This window comes from Cornus florida, unplaced genomic scaffold (genome assembly GCF_030987335.1).
Source record: "Cornus florida cultivar Cherokee Brave unplaced genomic scaffold, ASM3098733v1 CherokeeBrave_3.0.0_Hap2_Chr11, whole genome shotgun sequence".
In the NCBI taxonomy this organism is placed as follows: domain Eukaryota; kingdom Viridiplantae; phylum Streptophyta; class Magnoliopsida; order Cornales; family Cornaceae; genus Cornus; species Cornus florida.
In genome coordinates this window covers 81,070,728-81,097,967 of record NW_026775581.1, presented here as the reverse complement: position 1 = coordinate 81,097,967, position 27,240 = coordinate 81,070,728, and the positions used below count along the sequence as shown (strand labels likewise).

Sequence of the window (27,240 nt, the reverse complement as noted above, 5' to 3'; positions counted from 1 at the left end):
TAAAATCAAGCTAACATATTAAAAGAAATCCAAATTAAAGGATTTTTTAACAAAAATCATGTAACACTTCTAATTAAGAAAGATGAAACTCTCTATCTCTCTCTAATTCTCTGGTTCCAAAATCATTTGTAAAATCGATGCGATATAGAAAGAATGAAATAGAATTTAGAGAGTTATTTGTCAAGTAGAATTCAAAAGTAGATGAATAGATATTGTGAAGTTTTTACCAAAAAATTAGAGGGGGCATTACTATAATTTAGAAACTGTTTAGATATATAATGTAAGTAAATAAAAAAAATCAGTAGGGGCAGACACCCCCAATCAGCCCTACATGGAATTGTCCGTGACCTCAACCAACTGTCAAGGCCACTGCTACCACCATCATCGACACCATTGATTGCCGTTGCACCACTTCCATCTGCAACCACTGTTGCCACTAATACCTATCATTGGTATTTGCTTCCACCCCATGATTGAAATCTCACATTCTTCAAGTTAACCCATAATTTGAGCTAACCAAAACCCATATCTCATGCCCCATCATAGTAAAGGGGGAGAGAGGTGATCTCAAGTCTCACTGAAACCCAGATTCAAGTCAACCTAAAGCCAAATTTTCAAAACCCTAAATCTCACATTCTTCATAGGGCAATGGAGATGAGAGAGAGGAAAGAGAGCGCCTGATGCCACCATACAGCAAGATGCTTCCCAAAACCAAAAGCCACAAGAATCTTGTCTTCAGACCAGACCCCACTTCTCGTAAACCTTCACCTTCTTTTCCCAAGTCGTTTTACTCATTTCCCTCAGCGCATGAATTGCTAAAGCAAATTTCATTCACACATGATTAAAGCCTATTTTATTCACTTCCTCTACATGTGTGTGCATATATATACATGATATACATATATGTTAAGTATATATAACTAAATGTATTTGTAAGTTTATGTATTTATACATATATGTGTGTGTGTGTGTGTGTGTGTGTGTGCACATATACATATACATATATACATATATATATGAATTATTCATGGTAGAGAGAGATTGAAGTTGGCCTTTGTGGACAATGTGAGAAAAATGGAAGATGTGTAATGTGTCATGTTGTCGAAAAAAAATGCTTCATAAAGAGGCTACCATTGTAATTTTGGAACCAATGAATGAGAACATAATTGTCTTACTCATTTCGAAGGTACAAATGGAATTTCACATAGCTCTCATTTTGACTCAACCCTATCTGTGTTGATTGGCGGTCAACGCTATTAGGTTTGACAGGGGATGTCAATGTTATTATTTAACTCACGGAAGAGGGCGGTGTAGTCTTAGCAAACCTTAAGAATATCAGTGAAATTTCTTCTTCATTTTTTATAATTAGGGTCGTATAATTTTCTGACTGAGTCAACCTAAATACTTGGCCAATTTATTAGTTATCAGATTATACAAATTCATACTTAATTGGATTGGTCTTTTTTATCAGATTTGGACTGCCGGATCAAATTTTAATCATCTGATCCATTGACTGCCCCAGATAGAGTAGCTAGGGAATAAGAATTTGCTTGAACAATAGTCAACCATCATTTACCAATGTCTAGCACAGAGGGTCAATAATGTTGTTAACTAAATGGGATGAATTCCCAGCACTGCTCCATAAGCATTTCAGAAATTTGTCTAAACTCCTGTATTTTTTTTTTTTTTTTCGGCCAAAGATCCAGAATAAAGGATTAGCCAGTAATCTATTCTTTTTAAACTTGTTCTTAAGAGTTTTCTCAAGTGTGATTGGGAAAATCTTCTTTCCATTGAATTGTACCATTCCAATTATTAGTTAGTTTTTACACAAGGGAAATGCTATTTATTTTCTTTTATTTTCCTTTTTTTTTTTTTCCTTTTTTGTTGTTGCAGGCATTGCATGCAAATGCGCTTCCTGTGCTTGATATGTGCAAACAGTGGTTGGCTCAGTACATGTAGATCATTGCTCAGAGGCTGTACTACAAGATCATTTGTGAGTTATTTCCAGTTTAAATTGATTTTTTTAACCTTTGTATTTGCCGTTGTAAATATTGAAGAACAAACATGTAAATATCTGTGCGCTCAAGAGAGAGAGAGATATATACTGTTAATAAAATTTACTTCTGGTACAATGGTAAAAGCAGCATGAGAATGTGAATTGGAGTTTTAGAATAGTCGCTTGGTACATAAAAAGTTAAATGTGTCGCGCCCTTGGTTGGATGGACCTATATTGTCCTGGATACCTGGCTTGATAATATGATATGTTTACGATCTTCAAAATATGCTTGATTGAAATGTTAAATTGCACTTGCTTCCCATGAAAGGATTGTCATGCACTTTCCCTGAACTAATCTGGTAAATTGTTGGTATTGTAAATTACAAGAATCCTTGGGGTCCTCCATAGGTTTCCAAGAATTGTAAATTGAAGGATGTGATGTGGAACATGTAAACTGATTCAAGAAGGAAATTATCTATGAATGCAAGATGTGAAAATTAGAAGAGAACATATTGAAAAAAGTGATTGGAGTGTCAGGACAACTTATTTACAATGGACAGTGAACATTCTAATAGGGCAAAGCTATTTACAGCATCTTGATAGACAATATCAATTTGTGTCATAAAAGAAATGTTTTGCTAGAACGATTATATATACTGCTCATTAGTTTCACATTGTTGATCCACATTTCGTTGTGGGTTTTTTTTAAAAAATTTGAATTTATTATCATGACTTTAGATGGACCTCAATGGAGGAACATACTACATATAATTTGAGTATCCTACAATCCATTAATAGGCATTTCTTACAACCTAATGAAATAGAGGTTCTTTGAGTTTCCCTGTGAAATGAGGCATGGATGGAAGGATGCCACCATTAACAGGTTTTCTGATGAGATGAAGAGTTGTTACTGAACGACAACATATACATATGCACACATATACATTTCTGTTTACAAAATGACAATCAACATCTATATGCTTCCATGTGTTAATGAAATACAGGATTGGAAGCTAATTATCTGTGCATATATGTTGGAGAGGTGATGGAAATATCTACCTTGAAGTTTTTTTAAAGTTGCTGTCATTCTGAAAACTGGGAATCCGAATGAGGTTCGCAGACCCTCTCTGGATTCGGTTCTTTGGACTGGATATCGCATTTGGAACTTCTTATATTTACATGGTGTTGTTACAGGCTAAGGACAAACCACGGATATTTGTCTCCACTTATATAGAAATTTCGTGAATTTTGGCATTTAGTTTGACAGTTTTTGAAATGATCAAACTACGTCTTAAGAATGTCTTAGAACCGAAGGGACGGATTGTAAATATCCAGAGGGTTTAGTCCTTCCCCCAATGGTGGCTGAGAAACCCTCTGTTGCCAAAAAGGAAAAGATTGATGCACGACGAAGAATTGAAAAAAAAAAAAATGAGGATAAAAATGTGTGAAAACCAACAAAACCTCTCCTTTTCACGATTTGTTTCAATTGTTGAATTTCAGCTGATATGAGAGAGTAGTCGGATTGGTGGTTTACAATAAGAGTCTTGCTTTTTTAACATATTGTGGTTTTAATAACAGCTTTTTGTACAAATCTGGATTCTAAGCATGGATTCAGTGTGCAAACGATACCAATTGATAATGATTGTGATATCATGTGTATCGTGGATGGTGATTGTGATATCACGTGCATCGTCTGATACCTTTCGGAAAAACAAAATGTGTATCGTCGGATTAATGTTTGATGACAAATTCAGAAGAGAGGATACAAACCCTTACAAGATGCCATTAGCAACCTCAATACCCATTAATCAAGTAGCATTTCTTTTGAAACTGGTGCAGTTTATTTGGCAATTTCATTGCACATACTTTCTAATTGTGTGTGTGGATTAGGCCGATAGATTTCATCTATATTACAAGACTTTAAATTTTAGGGGCGGTAGATTTCACCTTTTACCAACTCCACCCTGAATCTTGATTGGACTTACCATATCATTGTAGTAGGGAATTGTGTCTCAAATTCTTAGTTTCTTAGGTTTTTATTTTAGAGTTTTGAAATTATTGTTAAACGAAGTGTTAGGTTCCGAGCAATTGTAATCTGTGTTCAACAAGGAGCTGAGTTTAGGACATAGTATGAGTTGAAACTTGTAAAATTGAGAAAAATGTAGTCTCGTGATGTTTTTGATGGGTAGAGATAGTTTATGGGTTGATAGAGTAGGAAAAACATAGGTGGCACAGGTAGCGAGGGGTCTCATGGAGTAGTACACCTGTGCATTTTGATGGGTAGAGATAGTTTATGGGTTGATAGAGTAGGAAAAACATAGGTGGCACAGGTAGCGAGGGGTCTCATGGAGTAGTACACCTGTGCAGTGTCTAAAATGACTGATTTCAAGTAAATTTTAGAAAAAATATGAAAAGAAAAGTTTCAAAAGAAAAAAGTGTGTTATCAAAATTCCAATTACAAAAAGTACTATAAAGTGTACCAATTAAGATTTTCAGAGCCTCCGTGATAGTTTCCCTCTTAATATTCTGCTCCTGAGATGTAAAAAATTATAAACATCGGAATATCATTGAGATATAGAAGTGAACAAATTAGTCACATTCCATTATGCATTATCAGCATTCCAAGTGATTCAATTGTTAACATGGTAATAAAAATACCCACATATAATTCATATATTCCTGTTTTTCTTATTTAAAAATTATATAGCCAATAATAAAATTAAAAATCTTCGTCAAGTATATAGCCTGATATATTTTATTGTCTGTAAATAATTGACAAAAATATAAATGACAAAATAAATAATTAAATATAACCAGTCATATGAACCAAATCAAGCACACTGTTGAAAAATTAGAAGTACTAACAAGAAAGAAACAAGGAAGGAAATGGCTAAATAAAGCATTACTGTGGAGAAATTGGTGGGTGGAACCAGAACGACGTCGTCTCGTTCTTCTTCTTCATCAATAATCTGGTGCTCTGTTTTCTGGAGAGGTTTCAATTAGTGCAGGGAGGGTCAAGAAAAACAAGAAGACATTGTGGTGAACTGGTGCTGGGTACAAAAATAGGGCTTCGTATTGAGACTTAGATATACATACATACATATATTGCCTGAAGAGGAAATCCATTTGTTGAAGTCGCAGTGAGAAAAACAAGGCTTTCATCATGTGTGCAGACATATGTTAATTAGAAAATTATAATCATCAAATTCCAGGGGGGCCAAGTGTACTAATTTATTAAATTTTATTTATTTATATATATATATATATATATATTTTGGGAAACACAACTATGCCATAAATCATGGATTGAAGTCCTTGAGTGAAAATTGTGCAAGAGATAATTTGGTGCATGAGGTCTAAATGTTTAGAATCTCCTTAAAGATCACACAGTGTATTGTTGTTTCATCTCGTGTTGCTAGAAAAGCATGGTCATAAACCCCGCAACAGCTTATCCTAGAATTCCTGCTTTTGCATGCCTTTTAGGCATTGTATCTAGAGATTGATGAAGTATTAAACAAAAAATAATTGTATCATTAGAGTACAATACAAATAATCGTATTGTCCGATACGCGATCTTTTTTCAAATCCAATACGCGATGTATATCGGGCAGTTTGCACTAACTTTGTTCGAGTCCGTTACACCGCGACTATGATCGATATCGTGACCGATACTGCGATGAATACAATATAGCAATTGTAATAATATGCTGCTAGGGGGAATATGATCTGCAAATGTATTACATGACAAGATGCTAAATATATTCAGACTATCAGATGTTGTAATATTCTCATTTTGTTTAATGATAGTATCTACCAAATTTCTATATTACCAAATTTCCTCCAAATTATAGTTGAAATTTTCTGAATTCAACCAAAATTTGAAATTTTCTATTTTAGTATAATTCCGAATTATGAACACAAGAAGTTATGACAAATTTTTTTTTTTTTCCAACATAAAATGATTTAATTTCTGATACACTGTACACGGTGTCAAATCCTAAAGCAATCACTTTTTGCAAATAAATAAAAATAAATAGTATGAAAGTGGACTAATTTATTCAAGTTGAGATAACATAATCGTAATTAAATATGATGATATGATTATAATGTTATCTCCTACTCACATAAATATAACGGTCATTACTCTTTATAAATAAAGTTAAAAGTCAAGCTTTGTAAAAATACTTTTATCTTCTGATAAAAATCAGTATTTCTTATATGAGATATTGAAACATTTATAAATTTACAAATTTGTTTCACCAAATAATCCATTAATTGCCGTGCCATCATGTTTTAAATTAGCTGAGAGAGTAAACTTCTTGCCTTTGTATCTTATAAAATAAAAATTGGTGAAATGAATTATTTAATATTTTGCAAAAAAAAAAAAATAATATTTGATGAAAGGAATTATTTCTAAATGTATACGGTATTTTCTATGGTTTAAAATAATAGTATATGCACTACGACGTAAGAGTTATTTTTTTCCTTTATTGGACCCATTATTATTATTATTATTATTTTAAAGGACAAACAAGAAAGTCAACTGATAACCCGTTGAGTGGAAAATTTCTTGTATATTATTGTGTTAATTTTCACCAATAATCGAGGACCACATATGAAAAAGTCAACACCGAAACATCATGCATAATGGAACTACTTCAGGCGTCAAACCATTTACTAATAAAAACTCAGCCCCTCTATATATGTCTATGAGAGTGTGTGTGTGTGTGTGTGTGTGTGTGTGTGTATATATATATATATATATATATTCTCTCTGATGCTGTAATAGTACATTACTAGTGGGGTGGGCAATAATTCAGATTACTATTGTCAACTAAATACATGGATCATTAGTAGCAAACATATCGTTGCATAGTGCATACCCTTTAGCCTGCCTTCTGAGTCTGACTTAAGAGTTATATACCCTTTGAGGTTTTAGCAAACCCGAGAGATTGTTTTGGACCCGAGGGCCACCATTCGAGGTTTTAATAGATATGGGTCAGTATCCCGAGGTTTTGGACTCGAACATTGTCGATTGAGTTTAGTACACCATGTTCTAAGATTTTAGACTCATAGATATGGGTGAGCAGTGACAGACTTAGAAAAGACAGACTCAAAAAATTTTGTGAGGGGGCGTCCTTTTAATTTGTGAGGCAAAATTATATAATTGGTCCATTTTTGTAATTTCAATGAAATTTTCTTTATAAATTTTTAAAAATTTAAAGTATAAAATGTGAAAAAAAAAAAAAATCAATAGGGCAAATTGTAATTTTAGTGGGAGTATCTTCATAAATTTTTAAAAACTTAAAGTATAAAATATAAATAAAATAAAAAAGAATTTAGTTGGGTCGAATTGTAATTTTAGTGGAGGCATCTTCATAAATTCTAAAAAAATTAAGGTCTAAAATGAAAATATGAAAAATTTAGTGGGGGCATCCGCCCCCACTGGTCCTATGCTAGGTACGTGCCTACGGGTGAGTATCCTAGGGTTTTGAACCCGATAAATGTCCCTCGAGGTTTTAGTGAATTTGAATGTCCCAAGGTTTTGGACTCCATAGTTGCCCTTCAAGATTTAGTGAATTTAGGAGTGTTCTTCGTGATTTTGGATTCGAGAGTTACCCTTCAAAGTTTTAGTAAACCTAAGAAAGTGTCTTAAAGTACGTTTTGGATTTGAGGGTTTCTCCTCGAAGTTTTAGTTAATCTAAAAGAGCTTTCTAGAGTTATAATTATACTTGAGGGTTGCCCCCGGAGTTTTAATTGACTTGAGGAAGTGTTTCGGAGTTTGGTGTTCGAGAGTTTGGTTCTTCTAATGCGGCCAATACACTGCCATTATGAAGACAACCATAACTGTGAGTAAAAAAATTATAACAATTTCTTCTTCATCATCTTTGTGATGTTTCTCTCTCTCTCTCTCTCTCTCTCTCGTGCAACCAGAGACAATCCTCATCATTTCATTTTGTAAAATTGAAGAGATGAATTATAACTGTAAAAATTATTGGGTACTCCAAAGGTACTTATAATATAATGCCCACTTTCCCTAGAAGGTGAATATGTTGTTGATTATTTTCTTATCTGAGTACTTTTGAGGCACTCAATAATTTTCAGTGCAAAAGTTAATGATCTACATTTTTAATTCTGATTTTAAATTTTGCATTATCAATGGGTCACATCCTCTAAGGTATTAAATTTTGCACTATCAATGGGTCATCACTTGAATCGAGAAATTAACGAGCGTGTCTTGATGTTTTTCATTTATTTTTTATCTTCATAGTAGAATTTAAATTAGCTAATTGAATACTATTTTTGTCTCGATTTAATTGTCCTATTATAGAATTCCAAATTTTTAAGAGGGTGCCTCTTAGAAATCCTAAATTACCTTTGAAGTTTATATGTTTATATTATCAAGTTGAGAAAGTTTTCAAAAAACATATTTTTAAAAATATGCAATAATTTTCTTTTAGTTTTTTTAAGTAGAACATGAACTTTGAGACAATTAAAAAAAAATGAAAAGAACAATTAAATTAACGATTAACACAAAGAACCATTAGACCTTACAGTCTCAATAATAGAGAGAGAGAGAGAATTATTTATACAAATAATATAATATGGTCGTTAATTTCAACTCTAGTGGATTTATATACACGTAGTGTTTAAAAACATTGTTTACTCGACATTTCTTCAACCTCAAGGAATTAATTAAAGTCTACTAGCATAAAACTAATGACGTACGTGCATTAAATCTGCACATTCAATCTGAACCGTCAAAATACACAAATGATAGTCAACTGTCCACCAATCGGACTGTTAAGAATATGGTTTGCTCATAGTAATTTGTTTTTATTCATAATCAGTCATGCCTAATAAAATTAATTACATTATCTTTTTATTAAATATTATTATACTTAACTACATGACATTAATTATGAAACCTCTGTATCACTTTCCCTATATTATTCTAATATGAGCTCAAACATCAATATAAGCAAGAACACACACACTCTCTCTCTCACACACACACAAACACACACAATGTCATCGGAGACCAGGTCACCGTTGCCGTTGTTGTACCGAAGGCGTTCAAGCCATGAAATCAATAATTTAGCAACAGTTTCAAGCAGCCTCTTGCCAGCTTTTGGAACAGTTGTGGAAGATGGATCTCTGCAACTAAGAAAATATGTTATCGCGCCATATGATCGTAGATACAGGTGATTTATTTTTCTTTTTCTTTTTCTTTTTTCTCTTCAATATTTATTCCTCTTTTTCTTATATAAAAGTTCTACATAGCATATGACAAAAATGAAGAACACTAGATTATTATTTGTCTCAATTAATTAACTAGTGTTACATTCTTGTTAACTTTTTTTGGGATTTTATTTTTGTTTGTATGATTTGGAGACATTGAGTTCCTTTGCTTTTTGATAATTCTATTTGCTGTCCCATTCTAGCGGGTACCCAATATTTTCTCCGATTTGTTTTGTATAAAAATAATTTTTAATTAATCAAAATAATAACATCTGTTTATAATTTTCTCATCCTTGAATTTACATGGTCATATGACCATTCAATGACCCTTTGGGGTTTTGAAAAGGCCATTTTATTGAAAGACGTTGTCTACTATTCAAATTTTTTTGGTAATTTAACATCAAATAGAGTTAGCCGAGAATTGTATATTAGTGCAAAACTCTTCTTTTGATTTCATATGAGAGAAAGAGTGCCATTTTTATTTTACAAACATATTTTTCTTCAAATATGTTTATATAAATAATATATTATAAATATAAATAGTTAGTCCACGCCACTCACATTAAACAAGTCCAGTGCACGACTTTGATTTTGCCTCTTAGTTACCAAATCCGACTTTATGATGTTGCGCTACTTTTCCCCCAAAACAATATAATAAAAATATAACAGTAAATTTAAAAGTGCTAGTTAAGTTGACTATGTAATAGTAATATATAAAAAAATAGTAATATTGCAACCGACTATCAGTGCACAATTAGAAAGCACGGGTATTTCTACAAATGAGTCTACCCGTGTTGGACACGGACACTTTCCACTCCTCGGATATGTCTTCGACATTTTATATCCGTGTTCATAAATAAAATTTAATTTTATTATTTCAAACACTTCGCCGACACTTTCTAACACAAGCCTACTCAGCAGGCTCGGATCTATGTAGGGCTCAGTGGGGGCATCCGCCCCCACTAAAATTTTTTATTATTATATTTTTATCCCTAAATTTATATTTTTTTTGCATTTATACCCATAAAATTTTGAAATTGTCTCCTTTGAAATTATGAAAAAACTCCTCTATATAAATTTGTATCCCCTCATATGAATTTCTAGATCCGTCCCTACTACCCAATAATCTTGAAAATAATATGAATACTATTATGACAAAGTAATAAAATAATGGTATATATGATATAAATTTTTTTAAAATAATGACATACTCTTATTTTCTAATTCATTTCAGAGCAACTCTTACAAAAGAAATTACAAATGAATTAAAATTTTATAATATTATATAAATAAAAATTATATTTATATTTATATGTAGCCATCCACACCGTACCCGTGTCCTACTTTTTAAAAATTTGACGTGTCAACTATGTCGTATCGTGTCCATATCCCGTGTTCGTGCTACATAGGGGCGCAACAAACAAAAAATACAACAGAAATATTTAATTTCATTAATTGTATTGTATATATATGTACCCAAGTAATACCAAACTAATTGATATACCAAGGGCCTTGTGGTCCAGTAGAATCTCCTCTACCTTCCAAAATAAATTGTGAAAGTTCAAGTCTCCAGATGAACAAAATGAGGTGTGTGGGTGATATGTTTGAGTTTCTTGCTAATAATTTACTAAAAACTAACCCAAAAAAAAAAAATTAACTTGTACTTTCGTTATGAAACAAATAAAAATAAAAATAATACAGGAAATATTTTTCAAGAAAGATATTTTACTTCGAAATTAAGGGAAAATCACCTAATTTTTCACTTTATATATATATATATGTGTGTGTGTGTGTGTGTATTTATTTTGATGTTTACCATCAGTCCATCACCTTTAGTTGATCTGACACAAAATTGGTGATGCAGGTGGTGGCAAACATTTCTAGTAATACTAGTGGTATATTCAGCATGGTCATCGCCTTTTGAGCTAGCATTTAAGAAGGTAGCAACTGGGTCACTCATGCCAGTCGATTTGGTTGTTGATGCCTTCTTTGCCGTGGATATTGTTATTACCTTCTTCGTCGCTTATTTGGATAAATCAACCTATCTCCTCGTAGATGACCACAACAAGATAGCATTGAGGTATATATATATATATATAAATATGTATGTGAGTGTATACGTATGCATTTAAATCTCACCAGTTCTATGTATATAATATGAATGTTACTTGTTTTTCAGGTACATCACTAGGCCATGGTTCCCGATGGACATAGCCTCAACACTGCCAATCCAGACCATATCCCGGGTCCTCACCGGGAAAACACAGCGTGGAGAGGTTTTTGGCTTTCTCAACTTGCTCCGGCTGTGGCGACTCAGGCGTGTTAGTGAACTCTTCAAAAGGTAAATTCAACATTCCATTTCGAGTTTGACATCTATGTACCAGTGTCCTACAAATTGTTAAGGTCAATACCATATACCTATAACCCCAAGGGTAGAGCAATTACCCAAAGGAGGATGTCCCAACTCCAAGTTCAACTCATCTCTTCCCCTCCAAGCCAGTCTCACAGGTTGAGACGGTGCTCGGAGGGATTAGTCCCACCTGAAGGGTGGAAATACCCCTCCCTTCCCCGGGATGTCAACCGGAGGAGGCACCACTATCCCAAACCATCCCACAAATAAAAACACTTCACGAATCTGTCTCGATATACATATATTTTAAGAAAAACAATTCAATCTTAAAACAAATTTTAGAAATTTTTTATAGGGGACACAAAATATAAACACATGCTGAACGATTATAATAACAGAAGTGTAGTTGAAATTCAAAATTATCGTGAAAGGAGTGAAAAGAAAAAAGCTCTAATTAATTATCAATCGGGGCAGATTCATCCAGGGAAAAATATATATATATATATCAATCGGGACAGATTCCGGGAAGAACGGATTTTTTAGTCTCTTTCCAAACCCGACCCTAACCCTATATGAATAATCCAAAACCCTGTAGCACACGGTTTACTGACCTACCTAGCACACAGGTTAATATATGTGTTTGTAGGAAATTAGCTCCACCTAAAGGTTGGTAATACCACCCCCTTGTCAACCAAAAAATTGAAGGACCATACACATCTGCAGTATATATACTCTAGCATGCAGTATAGACGTCACTGAATATAATACATGTTCATATGCTGATAATGCTGCAATGACGCCAGTCCAAAAATTGATCCAGCAACACTATACTAGCTAAAACTCTCAACTTTACAAGTCTATCATGATAGCAATTAGAATAGAGCTCAAAGAACCGTTTAGTTGCTGAGTTAATAGCATAGTAACAGAGAAACAAATTTTGATGAAAGTAAACCCATTCCTTGCAAAAGTTCGTCAATTTGTCATAATCCAGCATATATCGGAGCTGAATAAACTAAAGACATAAATATTAGACACTCATAAGTCAAAACTGAACAAAGAAAAAAAAAAATTTCCAAGTCAAAAACTAGAGCTAATTTATTCTTAAATAAATGATGATAAATAATTTTTTGCTGAAAAAAAAATGCACACTTAAATATATACACAAATGGCATTAAAACGGAAGATAAAAAGAAAAGGCTAATTTTTCACCTCTATATAGATCTCTGCATAATGAGCCCTTGGCTGCTCCAACCTATTGGCTAGGACAATCTGTTTTCAATTATTTCAATATCATCCATTCCCGGCTCTGGGAGAATGAATATATGGTGATCTCAGAACATGGTACAAATGGAGTAGGCCTGTTTAGAATCTTTAGATAAATTAATTAAAATGTAAGTTTCTTCTGAAACTAAAGAATAGGATTAACATAAAACCATTTCTAATAAATTGCAGTTCTCAGTTCCCCTCATGTAGAATAAAACAGAAAAGAAATTACAAGAAGAAATTTTCAGATCACTGAAATAAGAATTCCAGAATTGAAGTGTAACGCTTTTCATATTGCATTGTCCAGCAGATGATTAAGGTGCTAGTATTACAACCCTGTCTAATTTCAAACTTTACCAACAAATACAGAAGACTCCAGCTCCAATTAACTCAAAATCTATCAGCTCCAAAGAGTAATCATGTTAGGATACACAAGCCAAAATTTCGAAATGATAATATCAATTTTATTCGGGGTACACAGAATTCTTGGTAATAAATTAGATGGCGGTAAAACTCACAATTGAACTGTTAGAAGATGTTATTAGACATGTAGCCATAGTTTAATAAACAAGCTCATTCCTCATGCTCAAGCTCAACTCATATAAACTTGTAATAAACTGAGCAAAAGCATTCATGAATAGCGAGACCAAGTTACAGCCCTATCATGGTATAATCCCTCATAAATAGATGTTCATACCACTGCACTTGAATTCCCTAGCTAATAATTTTATCATTGTATTTTGGATAATCATCAGCTAAACAAAAAAATCTCAATTTTCTGACCTACGTATTTTGTTACTACTAAAATTTTTGCACAAAAATCAGTTTCAGTTTTGCCTTTCTTTTCACCTCTCACACTCACAAACACAGAACTAGAGACCTACAAATAGAATATCGTTAGTTGAATGCAAAGTACTGATCTATTTTTTCTCCACAATTCAATATGGTCAATAAATTTGCCAATCTGGAACAAAGAACCTTCCTCATCAATGTCAACAAAGCTCACTCAATCTTTTGTAGAGAATAATCCCAAATCTCACCCCAAGCCCTCTCAATATTTTCTATGACGCGGAAGATAGAAAACACGTACATATGCACATAAGTGTTCTTGCAATAGTGCAATAAATTAATAACAAGGCCAGAGAGTATTTCTCAACTGACTAGATCTAGTTTTATCCAGGCTAGAGAAAGACCCACGTTTCAGCTACTTTTCGACCAGATTCTGCAAACTTATATGTGTAAGTATTATTTCGAAATGTCACTACTTTAAACATTCTATACTTAATTGGATGCAGAAATTTCTTAGGTTTAACATTTTCTCGTTTTGGTCTAAAATATCACAGGTGACACTATTTGCGGTGCACTCAGCTGGTTGTTTCTACTACTGGTTAGCCACCCATCATAAAACAACAGATAAAACATGGATTGGAGCTCAAGTCCCTGATTTTGAACACAGGAGCATCTGGCTGGGCTACACCTATTCCATGTATTGGTCGATCGTCACCCTCACCACAGTTGGCTATGGAGACTTGCACGCAGAGAATACAGGAGAGAAGATTTTCAATATGGTATACATGCTATTCAACATTGGCCTCACTGCTTACTTAATCGGAAACATGACCAATCTCGTTGTGCATGGTGCTATCCGAACCTTTGTTATGGTAATTCCTTTCCTTCCATTTTCCACTATAATCTCACGTTGCTTTTGACTCAAAATCCTTAATTACCTGTATGGCTCACCACTAGCAACAAGCAAGATAGTTCCCCAATATAAGTTAAAATCAGTTGGACCAACTGAAATAATCATCCTTTGCTCAGATTTCGTATGCCTATCTTTCTTTTATCAACGGTTCTACCAATTGATATGTTTCCACAAATAATTGAAAATCAATTTCTTGATCTGTATCTTCAATTTTTGGAAACTTATAAAGTTCTTCCGTCAAGCCCCGATCAATGAACCTACAAAATCCTTCAAATTGTATCTGATTAAACTCAGGTATTGTAGACATTCCCTCATTTCCATCCCGAAGCATTTTTTATTTCCCATTTATCGAAAAATCCCATTCATTATTGGCTCATTCTTCATCGAAATGCCTGCTACAAGAATACTTACATTCAAGGAAATGCCAAATGTAACCACTCAAGGTTTCAAAAACTCAAACTTCTACCATACTTCAATCTTATAGTATATCTATTTTTGAGATTCGAGACCTACACCTACTTTAGTAAATGATTCCAATATTTCCATGCAAATTTCTAAATTTTAGCATTTTAGCACTCAAATCAGTTCTCATCTAACAAAGTTGTCACTGAAAAGGATCTAAAGCCTTCCAACAGGTAAATCCTCAACATTTTTAATGATACCATTTACAAGTATTTTTCGTGATGACTTAGTTGATAAAAAGCTAAGTTCCATTATTGTACCAGTAACTCACACCATTCCCCTCAGCAGAGAGAACAATGTAGTGTATTTATTTGCCTCCACACCTCCCTCCCTTTTTCATCAAATCTTTAACATGTGCCTCTTCTATCAATACATCACTATTAACAAAAATAAAGTATCTATGGTACCATACTATGACTAATGGTGGTTATGCAGAGAGATACCATCAATGAAATACTGCGATATGCAAGCAAGAATAGACTTCCCGAAGGCTTGAAGGAGCAAATTCTTGCACACATGCAACTCAAGTTCAAGACAGCAGAATTGAAGCAAGAAGAAGTGCTTGAAGACCTGCCCAAGGCAATAAGATCTAGTATTGCTCAGCATCTTTTCCTGAGAACTGTAGAAAATTCCTACCTCTTCAAAGGAGTCTCTGAAGACCTTACCACCCAGTTGGTAAAACATTTTTCTTCCATCTACATAATAAAAATGATCGTACTGTCAAGTCTTTTGGACGTGGTTATGGTTACAATGAAGATATCATACTCATTAAAAAATCACAATAACAATATCAATCTATTATATAATAAACTCACTCATTGAAAGAATAGGTAAATATATTATTGTCTCATGCTGTTTGCACCTTAGTTATTTAGTTAATCATAAGACTTTTCTATCGTAAGATGCAATACATGCAGAGTGCAGCAAGCCTAGCATTGTATCAGATGGGCATCTCATAATGTGAAGCCCCCATGTTTGACACATTTTATACAAGTATTTTTATGGAATATCCAAAAGCAAGCACCTATTACTTTACATATATACAATACCATGTACTTGATAAACATGTCTGACTAAAGGGAGAAAGGAATATATTCCTAGTTCACTAGGACAAGCACCCTTATAACCAAATAAAATGTTCATTTTTGTCTTAATTGTAAAATGCTCGGGGTGTCAAGCGTGAGAATGCAGGTTCAAATCCTAAGAGCTGCCAATTTGTGCAAATAATGTCAAAGGTTAGATATATATATCTAATCTGCCCCTTCAGCCCCCTCGTTCAACTGACCACACTGGGTAATGAAACTTTAATCACATAAATATGTTAGAAAAAGGAATGTGGCCATGTCAACCTTACTTATGTCCAACAAAAGAAAAGAGAAATACATTAGGATACTCCTTGATTCGTTCTTCAATTACATGTAAAATGAAAATGTAAGGATACTCTTTGATTTGTTCTTCGATTACATGCATATTACATATAGCTAAAATAAGTATGTTGAGATGGAAACACAATATGCATACATATTGAAACCCACTATTGAAACTCTAAACGAGAGTAACAAAGATGACATTGTGCTTCTGAAAGATTGTTCTCTCAGCAGTATCTTGTTGCTTTGTCCTTGCAGATTTCGGAGATGAAAGCAGAATATTTTCCACCAAAGGTTGACATTATCTTACAAAATGAAATACCTACAGATTTCTACATTATAGTTTCTGGAGCCGTGGTATGTCATCATTTATCTCAAATGTTTGTCCTTTGTATTCCAAGATGCAAAATCTGACTATCTAGAACTGCAGGATGTGGTGATATACAAAAACGGAATGGAGCAGGTATGTTATTTCTTTTTTGCCTTAATGGGAATGATATCTTTTGAGAACTTCCTGTATATTTCTAACTGCATGGTATACAAAATATGGTAAAAAAAATTAACAAAAAGAAAATGAAAAATTAAAAATTAAAAATTAAAATTAGACACGCATTGAATGGACTAGGAGAAATATTGAAAAAAAATAAAATAAAATAAAAAAATCAATGATGATATTCCAACCAATAAATGATAATTATAATATATTGGGGATACCAGATGCCACAAGGATTAACACAAAATAATAAAACATGAAGAATGAAAATGATGTTAATGTTACATCAATACATCACATATAACAGGCTGCCAGTCAAACGCACTTAATTCATAAGCAATTAAGCACAGAAAAACATTATTTTAGAAGAAAGAAATATGGAGAGCCAGAACAAATATGTTACCTGTGATTCCATTTAACAGCTCTATCGCATTTTAATTACTATAATCAATCCATTATATAAGAGAAGTAAGCTTTCAATTCATAAGGTACGTAGCATCAAAGTCTTTAAAAAACAGCAAAAAGTCAATGCAAATTTCTAACTGGTAATACCTAGTATAATATCAATTAACTAACAGTTCATCATCAGATAGTAACACAAGATTATGGGACCCAGTTTGAAGCCAATATCAAATTGTTAGAAAGAATTATCTGTCAGAGACCCAAAAATATGACATCTAAAAGGCCTGCAACGGCCTCTACTGTATTGCTAATGGAGCAACAAGAATGGAAACTGCTCCACAAGGTCATACCTTTTGGAAAAATAAACCGACCATTGTCCTTGTACAGTTTCGACAGCAACCTGTTTTAGCAAATGAAAAGGCAGGTTCAACAAAAATGCTCAGAAATATTTACTTGGGGAGATGAAACCTTTAGATTTAATTACGAACACCGTTTACATGCTCAAATAACAAAGAGATGGACTTGAAGAAATAAATATATATACCAATGCCAAAGAACAGCTATAGATTATTAGCAAAATATGCCGGCTGCTATTATTCAAAATACAACTTGAGTTTTACTTATACTAGGCTGCTATGACGAACGCAATGAACCCAAGATAGAACCAAGAATCACGACAGAAAGATTTATACGTGATTCGGCAACAGCCTACATCCATGGTTGGGATCCGGCGAAAGTCTTCACTATGTGTAAAATCGAAGATTACCAGTTTTCAACCCCACTCTGTTTCTGTACAAATTTCAGAGTCTCTCTCTTACACCACTCCAAACCCTAAGCACCCTTATATATCGGGCTACAAGAGACTAATTATGGTCCACGACCCATGACCAAAAAAAGGGGTCAAAATTTTTCCTTTCAACAGGTCGCAACTTGACCCGGCACCAAATTCAAGCCACAACATCACATAGGCTTTCCGGTGACATGTAGATCAGCTTCATAAATTGCTTTAATATTGTGTAACATACACAAGCATAACATAAGGAAAGGAAAGAATGAAGAAATAATAAACCCAAAATATCTATTAAAATCATAGAAATAGGTGTTTTGTTAATAATTGTTTTTAACTAATTCTTTGGCTTTTCAGTTTTTGACAAAGTTGGGATCCAAGGATATTGTAGGAGAAATAGGAGTAATTTTCAATATTCCACAAACTTTTACGGTGAGAAGTAAGAGGCTTTCTCAGGTGATCCGCATTAGTCATCATCATTTTAAGCAAATAGTGCAGCTGCAGAATGAAGATGGGAAGAAAATTATCTCCAACTTTGTTCAGGTTTGGAACTCTTTGACATGTTTTAGAATTCAAATCTCTTATATCTCATCATTTTCCTAGTTATCATCAGTTTTACATTTTCACAAGCAATTAATACATTTTGTCATGAAATTGTAAAACCATCACTGGTTGACAAAATAAAAACCACAATAGGGATCAGAGTCACCATTGAAATAAATATGCTCATACACCAGTATTTTCTGCTTAATAGATTTCCAATCACACGTCACAAGGAGCCCAATAATTCGGTGGTCCTCATTCTTTCAATATTTTCATCTCACCCTTGCATGCAGATGTATGTTACTAATTCTTCCATGCTCAGTATTTGAAGGACTTAAAAAAGGAGATGCTAGAAGAGATACCATTTCTAACAGAATTGCTGGGCGAAGTAAATATAGAGGTAATATATCATCTCGAACTATGTAGATGTGTGTAAAATATATATTAAACAATGAATCAAAATTCAGGTTCATCTTGTTGTAGAAAGGAAATGCATAAAATTGCCAATTCTCCAACTGCGAGAAAATTCATACACTTGAGATTTGAATAGAATACAGGAAAATTATTATCTTACAAAGATGTTTGCAGTTCGTTTGATACTTTGAGCATCAAAGAGAAAAGATAAATCATTAGGGGGTCTCTTATTTAAATTTAGTAATTGCTTGGAGATGCATCCAACCTACTCATGCGCATGATACAAATATAACAAAAGAGAGTTTAGGATTGCAAAAAAAGCTTATTTCATTTTGATAACACACGTTTCTTAGTTGGGACCTGAACCCTAATCCTATCCCATTAAGGGTGGGCAGGAGATAGTGCATACGTAGTACTCTAGCTGATAAATTTCCACTATTGAAATGTTTCAAATACCTTTTTAAGAATGAACACATGTAGCACTTAGACTGCACAGGTCAAATATATTCATACAAACCACTTTGGAAAATTCCCTGTTTGGAGAAGGGGACAAAAAAATAGATGGTTTCAAGCACATAACAGTGTATGCATATTTGATGCATTTAGTTTATAAATGACTTCCTCCTCCATATATATATATTTTTTTTAATTATTTCTGAAATTTACTTGTTTTTCTAAATTTTTCTTGGGATATTGTCAATTCATCACAAAGCCAAGATATTGTTAACAACAATAATGGGAAAATATTTCTACTTTATTTCTCAGATTTCACCATAACTGTAATAAATAAACCATTTCACAACCTTGGTCCTTGCTTACTTGGGACCAAACTCATACTTAACATCCAAGAGACAAATGAACAAATACAAGAGTTCCATGCATGGAAATCTATATACACATACAGAATATTCAACTCAGTTATCGTCAAGAATAGCAACCCAGACATATCTTTCGCGGGGAAAAGAACCATCATCTTTTTAATTATCATTGTTTAAGCTAACAATTTTTCATCAGTTTATATCTTATCTTGCAGAATATAGCATCAAATGAGGAACCACAAAATCATGAAGCATCAAATGATAGTAGAGAAGCACATATTGAAGGTTGGTAAGCTCAAGCATAACTTAAATCATTTCCGTACAGGATCAGATACATTAGTATGGGGGGGTTCCGGTACGAATAAAGGTGAATGACAAATTTTTGCCCAAAAGTTAAATATAGCATCAGAAACAATACTATCAAATTGTTAGACCACCCCGATTACAGTCACAGACGCATATATAAATAACCAAAAACAACTGGCTGACCCATGGATGATTATTTAAAAGAGCATGAACTTCTCACAGTCTCACTGTTAGGTCAATCACAACTCTCCAATAAATGAATCCCTGCTCAATTTAATTTGTATCTTAGAAACTTTGATCAATCATGTTTATCGCATAACTTTAATCAAGTTGTAAGCAGTGTCCAGTGTCCTGCAAATACTGCTCAACACCCTGTCTGATCAATCTTTTTAACCAAGCTAATTTAGCCTATAGCCATCGCTAGTGGAAAATATTGACATACAGAACTATCTCCAATCAGCGTGACTGATTTCTTAACCTACATTAGTTGCAGATGGAAAATTTGATTTAGTCATTATAATTCGTCAAATGTCAAATTTATTGGAGACACATAGTTGCAACCAATCTTTTGTAACCAAGCTAGTTCAGCTTATTGCCTAACCTTAATCAGGTTGTAAGGCGAATCCAATGCCCTTATGCAAATACCAATTACAAGTTTACAACTCAATCTGGCCAATCTTCATAACCAAGCTAGTTCAGTCTATTCCCCTTTGGCAATTTGATTTAATCATGATAAATTGAGAATTTTAGAGATTGACATATTTTGTTTCCATAAAAGTTTTTAAAATGAATCTGTAGTTTTGCATGAGCAACTTCATATGGATTATGCTATTATCTTGCAGGAGCACCAACAATGCCTCCATCATCAAATAAATTTCCCATGAGGTTGGTAATCCATCCACATCATCCAGATGATAAAACAACAGAAGGAGACAAAATGGGAAAACTTATCCATCTGCCTGACTCAATAGAAGACCTTCTGAGATTAGCGGGTGAGTAATCAATATGAAAACTATCATTAAGAACCTTAGCAGACATCAGAATCTGGATCACATGTATTAGCATTTTACTACAACAATCAATAATTCGATTCATTTTCAATCAGGCGATGTGGGCAAGCTTAATCCAAACACAAGTTTTTTCGTACTTTCTCATTAAGAGCCTTTACCAGGGGTCGGCTACATGAATACTTTGTTTCCATTCCCCTCTATTTAAAGCCATAGCCTTAGTCAATCTACATGCTATCACATCCTTCCTTACCAACTCTACCCACATTAACTTTGGTCTTCCTCTTCCCCTAGTATTACCCTCAATATGGACTTTGTCACTTTTTCTAACTGGCGCATTTAAAGGTCTTCTTTGCACATGTCCAAACCATCTTAACCGATTCTCTCCCGTTTTATCTCCAATTTGTGCTACTCCAACCATCTCCCAAGTGTGATAATTTCTAATTTTTATCCTTTCTAATCTTACCACACATCCATCTCAACATTCTCATTTCCGCCACACTCACTTTATTCATATGTTGTTTCCTGGCTGCCCAACATTTTGTGTCTTCAAGTATGGCTGGTCCAAAAGCTGTTCAATAGAACTTTCCTTTCAATCGTAAGGGAATATATTAGCATTTACTATGAGGCATAAATAACAATAATGACAATATAACAATGAACAATGAGACCGCAAGAGCGATCAGAAAAGGCTCATAAGTTCTTCACATGGATGGATTATACAGATTACATCATCTATCACAAAAAGATTACATGAATAAGAAATGGAAATGTTTAACATTCCCAAGAAAATTAAGGTTTTCAACCACCAGCCCTTGACACTTCTTCTGCACATGATTTGAAATTTCAGCATGCCTGTGATTTACTTACATATTTATTGGGTGCAATTCAGAGGGAGAAGACTTGCCAATATAAAATTATTAATCTTTTTATACTTGATGGATGCAGAAAAGAAGTTTGGGAAAAGAGGAAGTACAATTCTCATGGCAGATGGCTCTCAAGTAGAAGAATTGAGTGCTCTAAGAGAGAATGATCACTTATTTATCTTTTGAGGTCTGAAAAGTATTAATGTCAATTTCTTTAATCTTTGAAAATATAATATGTACCGTAACAAAATGAAGGAAAAAACAGCAATGGGCATTAGCCCTAGGGGTGGCAATATTTGACATGACACGAATACGATCACGGATTGAACCGCTAACTAAACGTGTCGTGTTTGTGTCAATGTTACGTGTCTTAGACACGATTAATAATCGTGTCGACACAAACATGACACGCCAACACGAATTGCTACTCCTAATTAGCCCAGATGGTATGATCTCTCCTCCCCAAAGAAGAGGTTGAGTGTTTGAACCCTACTAGGGCCAATATTGTGAGTGTGTGCGCGTTTGCTTGAACTTTCAGGGGAAAAAAATGAAGGAAAAATCAAAATTTTATAAGATATACAGTGGCATGGTAGAACAACCTCTGGATCAATAATGTATGTATGAGAAACTTAAATAATAAACTGAAAGTTTTACTCCATATTAAAGTAGCAAAAATGCGAGCAAGGAAAATGTTGGAGCTTACAGCGTTTATCTGATCTCCCTGTTGTTAAGCATGTCTAGAACACTGTGAGCAGCTTTCTGAAAACAATCCTTCTCATCCTCCAAACCTATTTTCCTCTCATGAGCCAGAGGTTTTGCGCTTCTCTATCTCTTTCACTATCCCAGTGGAGTTTTGATCAATTTCCCTGTGGAAAGGGAAGATGAAAGATAAACATTAATATAAACGGAATCAATGCAAATTCCAGTAGTATAATGCTGTTAATTTAAAATGTACTCCGATTTAACCAAAGTGATAATGAATAACCATGAAAAAAAATAATGGTATTCATCACCAGCAAGATCAAAAAGAAGAACTATCAAAAGAGAACAGGCAATGGAGCAGCATTGGACATGAAAGGTTTTGATGAGCAATTGAAAGAAGAAAATTATTAAACTTAAATAATAGCATTGAAATAATAGAAGTCGGCATTGAAATTATAGAAGTGTCTAAGCAATGAGTAAGAAGAGGACCCTGAGGGAAAGGAAGTGAATGGGATTATTATTTGTTCAATGGGGAAAAGAGGAAGCGTATAATTACAGACGCTATGAAATTAAATTCTTAAGTACGTGGAAATAGGTACTCATAATCTCCTCAGCATAAAAAAGGGGGAGGAGGAGGTATTAATGTTGGGAGGCAGAATCTTTTTCCTGGATTTTTTAAGTTTAATAGCATAAAAGTTCTCTATGAAGAAGTTTTCTGCTATGTAAGCACTGAATAAAGAAGACAATTAAGAAGCTTGTGAACAGAAACTGTGAAACAGATTCTTCTTTGCGCAGCTTATAAGCTCACTTTATCATCTTGAGCATGTTCTCCATAGCTGATTGCACCTGCTGTGAAAGATCTGCACTCATAAAAGGAAAGGGTTTTATGTCAACAGATGAAAATTGCATAAAGCTGAGGGATTCTCATGTCCAAATGACACATACAAATCTATCACAGTTGAATCTGAATGATTCTCAGTAGCAACAAGACAACAACTTAATAGGATCAACAACTTAACGAGTATTTAACAAGATCGGATCAAATTCAACTACACAGAGTACGGTAACTAAGTCTCTTTGCCGCATCATACTTAAAAATACTGAACAACAGAAAATAATCATAAAATGCAAAACCATTTTATCAAGAATAGGTTGAGTTACATTAATATTTATGATAAGTGTCTTAACATAAATTTAAGTTAGCAAGAAGCATACACAAATTGTCTACTAAAACAAAACCAAACGAAATAATTAAAATAGTTGTCCATAGGGAATCTCATGTGGAATTTATCAAATCATCAATCAAAAATTATTCTGAACCTACTTAACAAATTTTGTTGAACACATACAGTAAATCGGAATGAGACTATGAATCACAACAAATATTCACAATTTAAATTCTAATTTTGAAAAAGCTAAAAATTACACAAACACGTTGAAATTCTACAATGCCATAAGAAATTTACACTATGTAATTGTGAAGAACGCAAGATTATAAAAATTTAGAACATTGATTACATGTTCGAGCACAGAGAGAGCAAAATTTCTCACAATACCAGCAAAGGAAAGTTAACGCGCAGATATAAGATATTATTCAACGAAAAGTAGATCAGACTACAACAATAAATTGAAATAAGCATCAATCGACGTAGAAATGGAAGCTACTGTTATACATAGTGAGCGCGCGCGCATAGAGAGATAATTTACAATGAAAGGTAGATGATAGTTAAACAGTTGTTTAATGTAAGCATCGATCGACCTAGAAATTGAAGCTAATACATAGTGTTTGTGTAGAGAGAGAGAACCGTAGATGAGAGATGAGAGCAGCGAGTCAACTCCGGAACGCGGAAGAAGTTGACCGTTGGATTGAGATGGTGAAGACGCCATTGCAGCTTTTTGAAGGTTCCATTTAGTGAGAGATGGAGAGAATTGCAGAAATACGAGCTTGTTTGCTCTGCTTTTGATTTAGGCGCGGTTTTATTCTTTTATATATATGCCTTTAGATATAGACCATTTTCCCACGTCGGATTTGACGGGAAGGATGTCGGACCTAAAAGGGCACACAGGCAGCACAAATGGATTGGATCCTTATCCGGTTGTTGCCGGGTCCATTTGGGTCGTTAGGGCGAGCATAACAAGAACGTTATGAGTTCAAAGCTTATAAGAACAAGTATGCACCACCGAAGGGTAGAGTCGCACTCAGGGTTCCAAAATATTTCCGAATTCACACTTATTCAATGCTATTAAATAGGTTTGGTTTAAATCAAGCCTTACTCAATTCGATTTCGATGACATTGTAAATCTCTTTATAACATACTTCATATTGTATCATATTTCTAAAATCATTGGAGACTCCTACAGTCCTGCCCCAGTCCTGTCCTAATAAAGCAAAGCTCTTTGATTTTCATCCCGAATCGTTTATTGAATGAAGTAGGATATATACAAGGTGGGGGGCAGAGAGACGGGGTTAAAAGAGTACTTTTGTACTTGTGTTTACTATTCAAACAAAAGTAAATAATGAAATAAAATTCTTTCTCAGAACTTAAGAATTAATATTATTATAATTAAATTAAATTAATACATAGAGATCCTAAATAAGAATAATATAAAATAATATCTAATTAGTGTAATAGGATAACTAGCTTTTTGCTTAATATATCCATAATATTTTTAATATAAAATAAATTATAATGCAGAGTTATAATATTTTTTAATCCGCAACTGTGCGGATTTTAAATATTAACTTCAATTCCTGTTACAACACTATTTAACCATTTTCATAACCATTACTAATAAAGCGGAGTGTTGGAGTGTTTTGCCATCTATTGAGAAGTTGTGCATATGACTAGACCAATTAGATGAAAAACAAATGTACAGTTTAGTATACACGATGTGCTTTTAAATATCATGGATTGATTCAAATTTGTTTGAATTTTTTTTTTTTTTTTTCAGTGAACTAAATCGCTCCTAATTGTTCACTCTTTTAAAAATTAAATCGAAATTGTTGAGACCGAAAGCTTAAGCACGGTGGCTTCCTCAAGAAATTAAAAACGTTGAGTCAATAACAAACCAAAATGTACAATTTGGAGTAATTGAAATCATATCAATAATAGTTTAGATAATATTTTTTTATGGGTGCTCACGTACATGAATATTAATAATACACTAGTTATTTAAATGTCCCCATTATTCTATATTTCCTTGAAAAAAACGCTCAACCCACATGAACTACTCCAGCTACTTAAAGAAATCCATTTTTATCAGATTAATTTTAATTAAGAAAAAGAAAATTAAGGAAGAGAGTGATGACACATTTTGTATACTTATCAGAACTCAAAGAGAGGGAGAGTGCGAGTGCTATTTAGGCTAATGACTGTAAATGCAATACTTCATAATTTATGATGTGTTTTTTAAATGATTTTTTTTTTTTTTTTGGCTAAAAAAGAAGAATCATTTAAAAAACACTGATAATTTCACTACTGATAATTTCAGCCAAAGAAAATGAGAACAAAATCTAAAAAGGAAAGGGTAATTTACATAGACCTCCCTTATGGTTTGTCATAATTAGAGGGATCTCCCCTCTGATTTGGGAATTTACACGAACCTCCCCTAAAAATGAAATTAACCTACACAGGCCTCCCCTCTTAGTGATGGACCGTCAAATGGACTAATGAACCTGTTTAATTTACTAAAATGCCCTCAATTTTTTTTTTTCTTTTTAGTGAAAAGATGTTTTTCTCTCTCTGGTTTAATCTTTATCGGTTCTTTCTCTCTCCTCTCTCATTCTAGCCCTCTAATTATTGTTGTTACTACTGCTTCATATGGTCTTGATCATCTCCTTTTAGTCCGAATAACTGCGTTGATGATGGAGGACTGCCATGTCCAGACTCTAGAAGTTTGTGCTTTTTGTTGGCTTGTCTCTGTTGTCTTCTACAAAACCTAAAAATTTAACAGCCAATATGAAATTATAAAATATACTCCCATTGTCCCAAACAAAAAATGTCATGCTTACTTTTTTAGTTCATCCTAAAATAATTGTCACCTTCCTTTTTCAAATAATATATTTTTCATCTTTCCATACATGTCCTTGGAGTTTAAAATTTTAAACTTAAATATTCAAAACTTAAAAGGGCAAATTAGTAATTTTTCAGGAAGACAATGCATATCTCACATGTCCCCTTAAAAATTCCTACTCCTCAAAAGTGACATCTAAATTAGGACAAAGGGAGTATAAAACTAAAAACTTTGCTCTTGGGTAGTCAACTGATGTATACCCAATTTGGTTACATATATGAAGAAATCTAAAATAAAAATAAAAAATAAAAAAAAAAAAATCCTAAGCTAGAATTCAGAAGCCAATCTCATATTAAAATTCAATCAGAACCCACAAACATATATGAAAATTGAAGAGAAATGAATAACCAATGAACTAGAACAAGAATCAAATTACCAGAGAAAGGAGAGAGAAAGGGAAAGAACCAATGAAGATAGAGAAAAAAGGAAACGAAGAGGCAGAAGAA

The 27,240-nt window shown here is 33.5% G+C and overlaps 2 protein-coding genes and 1 pseudogene across 4 annotated transcripts in view; 2 read left to right on the top strand and 1 right to left on the bottom strand.

Annotated features, from left to right (window-relative positions):
• LOC132286709 (uncharacterized) overlaps window positions 1-3,552 on the top strand; it is a 93,630-nt gene extending 90,078 nt beyond the window's left edge. For all 3 annotated transcript variants that reach the window (XM_059789074.1, XM_059789073.1, XM_059789076.1), the window contains one exon: window positions 1,894-3,552. In XM_059789074.1, coding sequence (XP_059645057.1) covers window positions 1,894-1,959 — 66 coding nt within the window. In that variant the 3' untranslated portion in view covers window positions 1,960-3,552. The remainder of the gene's footprint in view (window positions 1-1,893) is intronic.
• Window positions 3,553-9,001: 5,449 nt separating this feature from the next.
• On the top strand, window positions 9,002-22,689 carry LOC132285586 (potassium channel KAT3). The gene is made up of 13 exons (XM_059787775.1): window positions 9,002-9,201; window positions 11,103-11,318; window positions 11,418-11,579; window positions 14,032-14,089; window positions 14,195-14,512; window positions 15,451-15,690; window positions 16,641-16,739; window positions 16,813-16,845; window positions 18,422-18,607; window positions 18,930-19,007; window positions 20,055-20,124; window positions 20,988-21,137; window positions 22,101-22,689. The coding sequence occupies exons 1-13, from the start codon at window positions 9,026-9,028 to the stop codon at window positions 22,202-22,204; spliced, it is 1,890 nt and encodes a 629-aa protein (XP_059643758.1). The 5' UTR covers window positions 9,002-9,025; the 3' UTR covers window positions 22,205-22,689.
• LOC132285585 (uncharacterized) lies at window positions 16,734-24,722 on the bottom strand (annotated as a pseudogene).
• Window positions 24,723-27,240: the final 2,518 nt, after the last annotated feature.

Coding starts and splice junctions, on each gene's coding strand:
- LOC132285586 (XM_059787775.1), top strand. CDS start 9,026: ATGTCATCGGAGACCAGGTCACCGTTGCCGTTGTTGTACCGAAGGCGT. Junction 18,608..18,929: donor TTATCTCCAACTTTGTTCAG/GTTTGGAACTCT, acceptor TTCCATGCTCAG/TATTTGAAGGACTTAAAAAA. Junction 21,138..22,100: donor AGACCTTCTGAGATTAGCGG/GTGAGTAATCAA, acceptor TGATGGATGCAG/AAAAGAAGTTTGGGAAAAGA.